The sequence below is a fragment of the Malus sylvestris genome, chromosome 12 (genome assembly GCF_916048215.2).
Source record: "Malus sylvestris chromosome 12, drMalSylv7.2, whole genome shotgun sequence".
Lineage (NCBI taxonomy): Eukaryota > Viridiplantae > Streptophyta > Magnoliopsida > Rosales > Rosaceae > Malus > Malus sylvestris.
Genome location: NC_062271.1, coordinates 23935126 through 23943327, shown reverse-complemented (window position 1 = coordinate 23943327; position 8202 = coordinate 23935126). Strand labels below are relative to the sequence as shown.

The window sequence follows — 8202 nt, the reverse complement described above, 5'->3', positions numbered from 1 at the left end:
GCTAAAAAAAACACCACAGAAACTATTTTTCGTATTAATATAATATGAGTAGACAACATAATTGATATGTCTTATTTGTAGAGTATACTAGTAAAAAATAAATACACGTGCCCGCTCTCTTGTCAAGATAAATCCTTGGATTCAAATTGTGACAAAACATGAAACTTATTCTCTTTGAAATTTAAAAGCGATAGAATTGGTCCATGAGTTTGTTCATCAATAATCATTTTGGTCATTCCGTAAAGAATTTCCGTTAAATAAGGAAACATGACAAAAATACCCCCAATTTTGTCAAATCATCTTGACCCATTGTTTATTAAATTGATGATATTTGTGTCATTTTTATCCTTATTTAACGGAAATTTTTAAGGAAAAAAATATCAAAATAATTGACGTTTGACAAACTCAGGGATCGGTTATATCGATTTCAAATATCAGATACCAAACTAAAGAGTTATGCCGATTTCAATGACCATTTTGGCCAAAATGCCAAAATGAAATATGATAATAGGCACCATAAAATTGATTACTAAAACAATTAATAAGGAGAGAAATTTATATAAAACGAGCTTATTGTCACATGACGTTCTAATTCAATAATACAATGATATTTAAAAATAATTTACAAATAACATTGTATTAGTTAATCAAAATAGTACGAGTATGTTCGTTCTATGTAAATTTAAAGTCTCTGTAAGTTAAAAGTCTGTACAAAAAATGAACTCTATCCGTTTCATATAAATCAACTAATAGTGGTCAAACTTGTCGACAAATTTACTTTTTATTTTGTTTTTTTTTTTGGTACTACTTTACTACTTGTTGACCAAGTAAACCCCAAATATCTAATCAACGAGGCACCAAATTGTGGGAGTCCCTATATTATAGGGACTAATAGGCCAATGATATATTACTCCCGACTCCATGATAAACAGTAAAGCTGAAAGTATACGGCTGGGCATGTGGTGGTCCCTACCATTTCACAAATCACGACACGTCGCGCTTTCAACAACCACCGAGCACGGGACCCACACACTAACGGTTGAACCAGATCGTGATGCATGGAGGCCACGCGTCAAGACGACCGCTGCCGTCACACACCCACACTGCACAGCCCGGATTTAGCTTCCTCCCTGTCCTCACCTGGGGGTGCACGTAGCTCCTATGCAACACCGCCTCGACGACGTCGCTGTCGCTGAATACCGACCGGCAAACGGCGAGTCGGTAGGCTAAACGGTCACTCTCAGGGTGATGATGGAAAAATATCGGGGAACGGTCTGTCATGAATCTTGAGGCGGGAAGGAAAGGGCAAATGGGTCATTTCATACGTAATAATTTTTCGTTTTTTTGTTTTTCGTTCCATACTCTTCTTCTTCTCTCTATTAATACTGTTTACGTGTGCTCTAAGCGAAAATCAAGTAAGCCCCAACCCTTCTCTCTCTCTCTAAAACCCTTCTCACTGTGCACGATTCTCTCTCTCTAACGCTTTAGCAGTTGCGAATTCACAACCCCAAAAACCAATTTTATAAATTTTGACCAGATTTTTCTTCTGGTTCTAGAGAGAGAAAGGGTCAAATATTTCTGCTGTTTTTAGAGAGAGAGGATTTGAGGTGAGTGGAGTGATGAATGTTTAGAGTTTTTCATGGGAGGGATGAGAAAAGAGTAAAAACCATCAGGAAAAGAAAAATGCGAAAGTCCTTCAAGGATTCTCTCAAGGCGCTCCAAGCTGACATCCAGTTCGCCAACACTCTGTAAGAACTCCAATTCTTTCTCTCAAATTTCATCCGTTTCTGTTGATTTTTGTAAATTTTCAGATTCTGGGTCGTTCCCAATTTCCATTTTTTCTTTTGGGTTTATGGGATTTTGATGTAAAAAGATCGTATTAGCAATTCGACGATGTTTCAGAAACGGGTTATCTGTTTCACTTGATATTTGTTCATCTTTCTGGATTTCACTATGTAGTTTGCATTACAGAATTTACTGACATTTGGTAAAAGTTGAACAACTCACCACTGATTTTTACTGTTACTCTATGAGGGTCTGAATTTCTGATGATATTTTTTTTTCGTGTCCTTGTAATTTAGGGATTCATCGATATGGATTGAAAGTTTCCTGTTTTATAAACAATCGGTTCTGCTACTAACCCACAATTCACAATTAATTTAATTTGTTGATGATAGGCTGGTTGCTGTAGATTTATCGAAATTGCCTCTTGATTTGGTGGTTGTTCAACCTCTATATACTAATTTGTGTAGCCGTGTAGGAGGGGGATGTGAGCCGCTGCTTCCAGTTTTTACTCTGATTTGTGTGGTGGGAATTGTGGAGCTGCAATTATTGGTGTTTTCAACTGTCCCAAAATTTTCCTTTTTCTTCAAGTTGGGTAACTTATTTCTGTAGAACTTCAAAATCTGCAGTTAATTTTGATAGAGGATAATACCCTAATCCTGTTCTCATCCTAGCCAATCTGGGAACTTTTTGTTGGCCCACTGCATATTCAAATGTTTTAGGGTCCGAATTTTTTTTGTTTTGATGTCATTTGCTTTGGAATTTTCTGAGGGAAATAGAGGGGTGGTTGTACCTTGTAGGGCTTTATCTGTTTGAAATTTAATGTTTCTTCTGTATACAGGGCTTCTGGTTATCCGAGGGAAAATGACGGGGCCTGCTTCCAAATGAGATTATCCTACAGCCCGGCCGCGCAATTCTTTTGGTTTCTCATTCAGTGGACTGATTGTCACCTTGCTGGATCCATGGGATTGCTTAGAATTATAATATACAAGGTGAATTGTAGTGACCCCTCCATCTAACTTTTAATCTGGTGTATTGGTAATAAAGAATTGTAGCTTCTTGTCATTGTTGTGATGGTGTCAATTTTGTCGCAGGTGTACGAGGATGGGAAGACCACCATGTCTATTCATGAAAGAAAAGCTAGTCTAAAAGAGTTCTACAGTAAGTAAATTGAAGGCAATTTGTATTCTTTTATTAGAATTCTTGAACAGAAGTGTTTATAAAACAAAGATGTACAACTCTTTAGCAATCCCGTTTTGACTGTTTCAAATCAGGCGTGATATTTCCTTCGTTATTGCAACTTCAGAGGGGATTGACTGAGGTAGAAGATAGGAAACAAAACGAAATCCTTTCCACCAAGTACAAGAGAAAAGACGAGGCGGTCAAAGGAAAGCTCTCCGAAATTGATTTAGAGCGAGAAGAAGAATGTGGTATTTGCATGGAGATGAACAGCAAGGTTGTATTGCCCAATTGCAGTCATTGTCTGTGTATGAAGTGCTATCGAAACTGGTAAGCAGCTGTTACTTTCTCCTTCTCTATCCCCTTTTGCTTGTTGATCTTGATTTCTCATATTTCTTACCGAAAGTTTCCTGTTTGTATTCAATTTTTCTTGCACAAGTGGTTGATGATTCAAGTAATCTTCAACTGCACATAGGTAGGCTGAAACGCGATAATTTAGATCCATATATTTTCAAGTTTAGCAATCAAAATACATCGTATTAAGAATGTATTGAAAGTGATGTTCTATAGTTCTCTTAAGTGATAACATAGCACCACGGTCAAATAGTCTCTGGCATATATAATCTGGATCTAAGATATCTGTTTTTTCCTTGGCTACATCAGTTAATGTGTCTGTTTTTTCCTTGGCTAAGAGGATTTCCCTTTTGATTTATCTAGGCGTACACGGTCTCAATCATGCCCCTTCTGCCGGGACAGTCTGAAACGAGTCAACTCATGTGATCTTTGGATCTACACCAGCAACAATGAGATTGTTGACCTGTCTACAATCTCTAGGGAGAATTCAAAGAGACTTTTTATGTACATTGATAAGCTTCCTCTCATCGCGCCAAATCCTAAGTTTGTTTCGTATGATCTTCGTCGATAACAGGGGCTGGAATATCACCTGGGAAATTCTCATTACAATTCTTTCCGTATCTCCAATTTATTTATATTGGAAGTGTAAATAAAGTTGCATTACTTTGACAATTTTCTCTTTAATTTGTAATTAATTACGATACTAACATGCCATTTGTGGTAGGTTAGAGGTTCTTTTATCTTTGTAAGCAAGCATGAAAGTTGTTTTCTGTTTCGAAATCTAGAAGCCCAATTGGGAACAAACTGATCAAATTGCGTAAGCATTTATAGTTTAATTATTCTTGAACTCCTCTCTTCGTTAGTTTGTAAATGGGTTTCAGACGATTCGCACCGTGATCCGCCATGCCAGATCTTGGTGGAAAGGCATGGCAGAACACGGTGCGTAAGCAACCTACTTCCGATTTTTCTTTCAAAGAGAACCTGTTTGGTGAAGGACGCGGTGCCACAGCACGTACGACAGTCTACTCCGGTAACAGATAACGATCAAGATCTTCTGGCAGCATCCAGACCGCCGTAGACGCCATGCCGATAGTGACTTGCACATGATTCATTACAATTTCATGTTACTTATGCAAAAGCTCTCTTAAAAAAACAATGACGCATCTAATCCTAAACATTCGAACATAGCATTAACTATTCATGTATTAACATCCAAAAGGGGTGGGGTGGGTATAAAATGGGACAAGCATGGATTCGGATAAGATTAGAATATATTGGTCTTGTTGCTTTTGTAAAAAGTATTCTACTGACGTGGGGTGCCCAAGATTTTTCTCATGAAGTATGTATTCCTTAAGCTTTCCATTCTCATTCAGATCTTGCATTAAATATGAGATGACTTTTTAGCTAAAATGGTTCATGACATTGATGTAACTCTGCAATTTGGTCTCTGACAATAAAAATCGATAGCAGTGGTCTTTGAGTTTGTCCACCGTAACTCCGCATTCGAATCTTATGAGGTTATGCTACACTAAAGATTTGGAACTCCGCATTCTAATCTTATGAGATTATGCTGCACTGAAGATTTGGGTCTTTTACTTGTGGATTGAGCTTTTACGAAAACGCCGTAGCTAACCTAATTCACATGCTCACCACTAGTTCTAGTTACTTGTACTGGGCTCTTGTCATTACAGTTAGAATACAATTCAAACGTTGGCTTACAAAAACATATATGAAACAGAAGAAACTCACTGAGGAAAAGGAACTAGATTTTAGGGTACTCGTGACCTCAACCACAAGAAATGCCACAATGATCTCAAAAAGAAAACAGTCAATTTGATGTCCAAATTTCCCAAACCCCACCATCAGATAAGGCAAAGATAAGGCCGATACCCTCACATCCGTCAGATGGATACTCTTCTCAATCCAAGGGCCAGTAATCCGCCACACCGGATCATCCATTCCAACCCGATAAAATACTTCACTTCCATATCTCCACATAAAAATCCCAAACAAATTCACTTAAACAGACATTGCAATAATCTCGATCCTACCTCCACCCCCGGCGCCATGGCAACAACCACAGCTGCTGCCGCCGCTACATCCTCCTTCATCGGGACACGCCTCCCGTCTGAGGCGTACTCGAACTCGGGTCGGGTTCAGGGCCGGTTCGGATTCGGGACCAAGAAAAGGCCGCCCAAGAAATCAACAAAACCCACTTTCTCGACTGACCGCCCGCTCTGGTACCCGGGCGCAAAGGCTCCGGAGTGGCTGGACGGGACCCTGGTGGGCGACTACGGGTTCGACCCGTTCGGTTTGGGCAAACCCGCGGAGTATTTGCAGTACGACTACGACGGGTTGGACCAAAACTTGGCCAAGAACTTGGCGGGTGACGTCATCGGGACTCGAACCGAAACCGCGGACGTCCAGTCGACGCCGTTTCAGCCTTACACGGAGGTGTTTGGGTTGCAGAGGTTTAGGGAGTGCGAGCTGATTCATGGAAGGTGGGCCATGCTCGCCACGCTCGGTGCTCTCACTGTTGAGTCCCTAACCGGGATCACATGGCAAGACGCCGGAAAGGTACGTAGCTTACATTTTGCATTTTTTTATTTGGCGCCAAATCAAAGTGCATATACGTGCACTCATTTTTACTTGTCATACATTTTTCTTAATTTTCGACCATCAGATCGAATGAATTGAAGAAGATAAACAGTCAAAATTTAATAAGAACGAGTGAGAGATAAAAATGGCTCTGTGAATAGCTTGGTGTATTTGCCACTTATTATAGTCTCATTGTATTTCTCTTCACTTGTAAGTGAAAGATTTTAAGTTCGATCTTTGCCAAAAGACAAATTTGAATCATCTTATTATTAGTTCATTGTCAGACTTAACTTACTCTCCCTTCTAGAGTATAATATCATTTGTTCGAATCTTGCCAAAATACAAATTTGAATCATCTTATTATTAGTTCAATGTCAGGCTTAACTTACTCTCCCTTCTAAAGTGGAATATCATTTGTTAAAAAAAAAAATAAAAAACAAAACAAAGGGGTTTTTGAACTTTAATCCTTCAAGAAGATTAAAATTTAATAAAAACCTAATGTGAGATTGGATATTGATTTTAGTCCCTTAATGTGTACTTAATTCAAATTTATATTATATATATTTTTTAATATTTAATAGATATCTTATTTAATGTCATTACATTAAATTTTAAATTTATTATTATACACATTTTAATTCATTAATTTTATTTAAATTCCTCTGATTAGTGTACCTAAACGTCCATATCATAATATATTTTACTAATTTATTGTACCGAAATGTCCGTACCTAAATATATTGTAGTAAATTAGTGGCACATAAGAAAATATGCAAAAATATAAGTGTACCGAAAATTCTGTACCTAACTATATGATATTAAACTAGTGTACTGAAATCTCAATATCTAAATATATTATACTAAACTAATATACCTAAATGTTCATACTAAACATATTATACTAACCCAGTGTACCGAAATATTCATACATAAATATATTGTAATGAATTAGTGGCACATAAAAAAATGTGCAAAAACATAAGTGTACCGAACAATCACTACGAAAATATTTTCTTATATAAGATACTCACAATAATGAGAATTAAAAATTTATAATATTTTCATAAAATTTAATTTATGAACACCATAAAATTATAAATAAAAAAGAGAGACATTGAATACATATGTTGACATTTAATAGAGTCTAGGGACTAAAATCAATTTTTAATCTTGTATAAGACATTTTTCTAAACTTCATCTATTTAGGGATTAAAATCTGGTTTTCTAAAAAACAAAATAATTTGGTGTATTTTTGTCTTTTGACCTCACAGTCAACGCTAATTATGTGGAGCTATTTGTACAGGTGGAGCTCATCGAAGGTTCATCCTACTTGGGTCAGCCACTCCCGTTCTCACTAACCACATTGATCTGGATCGAAGTTCTAGTGATTGGCTACATCGAGTTCCAGAGGAACGCCGAGCTCGACCCGGAAAAGAGGTTGTACCCGGGTGGCAAGTTCTTCGACCCCTTGGGCCTTGCCGCCGACCCAGAAAAGAAGGCCACCCTTCAACTGGCTGAAATCAAGCACGCCCGCCTCGCCATGGTTGCCTTCCTCGGGTTCGCCGTGCAGGCCGCCGTGACCGGAAAGGGACCGCTTAACAACTGGGCTACCCATTTGAGTGACCCTCTCCACACCACCATCATCGACGCCTTCTCTTCTTAGAGTCCCCCATTCTCTACGTGTATATCGTGTTTGGTTTTTTTACTTAGTGGACAATGGTTAATTATGTAACGTTAATTACTTAGCTGATCATGATTTGTGATGCTTAAGTTTGTAAAGATTGTGATGTGATCAAAGGATTAGTGTACGCAATGCCATGTGAGCTTTTCCTACCTGCTAAATGACTACATGGTTGATATTTTATGGTACTTGCTTTGGACATCAAACAATTTATCTCGAGTTAAAAATTTGGGTAACTTAAGTAGTGAGAGAGAATAGTGTAACGAGTTTTTGATATGATGGTATAAATAAATAAATATGTATCGAATTCGTCATTCAAGAGAGTTTAAACTTAACTTATTACTTGCAAGGAAAAATAATGTCACTAAAATTTAATATTAAGTGAATATTAAGGCATATAACTTATCGCAAATGAAACCACACTTTAGGACTTGATTGAAAATAAAACATAATTGTATGGCCCATAGTTAAGAAAATTTTCATTTAACAAATTGATCGATTATAAGATTTTTTTAATTTTTTATTTTTATGGGTAAATAAAATCAAATAACACTTATCTAAGTGAAAAATTAAGGATTTAATCAAAGAAAAAAAAATACATAGCATAT

At 37.3% G+C, this 8202-nt stretch overlaps 2 protein-coding genes across 4 annotated transcripts; both read left to right on the top strand.

Annotated features, from left to right (window-relative positions):
• Positions 1-1395: 1395 nt before the first annotated feature.
• Positions 1396-4119, top strand: LOC126591877 (E3 ubiquitin-protein ligase AIRP2-like). 3 transcript variants are annotated; one of them, XM_050257584.1, is made up of 6 exons: positions 1396-1748; positions 2261-2377; positions 2624-2774; positions 2877-2943; positions 3057-3291; positions 3679-4119. In XM_050257584.1, exons 3-6 carry the CDS (start codon positions 2667-2669, stop codon positions 3884-3886), a joined length of 618 nt encoding a protein of 205 aa, XP_050113541.1. In that variant the 5' UTR covers positions 1396-1748; positions 2261-2377; positions 2624-2666; the 3' UTR covers positions 3887-4119. The 3 variants fall into 3 exon arrangements, with proteins under 3 accessions (XP_050113541.1, XP_050113540.1, XP_050113539.1); XM_050257583.1 differs by having other exon boundaries at positions 1397-1748; positions 2261-2372; XM_050257582.1 differs by lacking the exon at positions 2261-2377 and having other exon boundaries at positions 1397-1748.
• A 1086-nt stretch (positions 4120-5205) lies between these two features.
• On the top strand, positions 5206-7746 carry LOC126593876 (chlorophyll a-b binding protein CP29.1, chloroplastic-like). The gene is made up of 2 exons (XM_050260042.1): positions 5206-5892; positions 7217-7746. The coding sequence occupies exons 1-2, from the start codon at positions 5221-5223 to the stop codon at positions 7574-7576; spliced, it is 1032 nt and encodes a 343-aa protein (XP_050115999.1). The 5' UTR covers positions 5206-5220; the 3' UTR covers positions 7577-7746.
• The last annotated feature ends 456 nt before the right edge of the window (positions 7747-8202 follow it).

Bases quoted from the DNA above. Each gene is read 5' to 3' on its own strand.
- LOC126591877 (XM_050257582.1), top strand. From the start codon at position 1,624: ATGTTTAGAGTTTTTCATGGGAGGGATGAGAAAAGAGTAAAAACCATC. The intron at 1,749-2,623 runs GTAAGAACTCCA...TTCTGTATACAG, and splicing joins ATCCAGTTCGCCAACACTCT to GGCTTCTGGTTATCCGAGGG. The intron at 2,944-3,056 runs GTAAGTAAATTG...GTTTCAAATCAG, and splicing joins TAGTCTAAAAGAGTTCTACA to GCGTGATATTTCCTTCGTTA.
- LOC126593876 (XM_050260042.1), top strand. From the start codon at position 5,221: ATGGATACTCTTCTCAATCCAAGGGCCAGTAATCCGCCACACCGGATC. The intron at 5,893-7,216 runs GTACGTAGCTTA...CTATTTGTACAG, and splicing joins CATGGCAAGACGCCGGAAAG to GTGGAGCTCATCGAAGGTTC.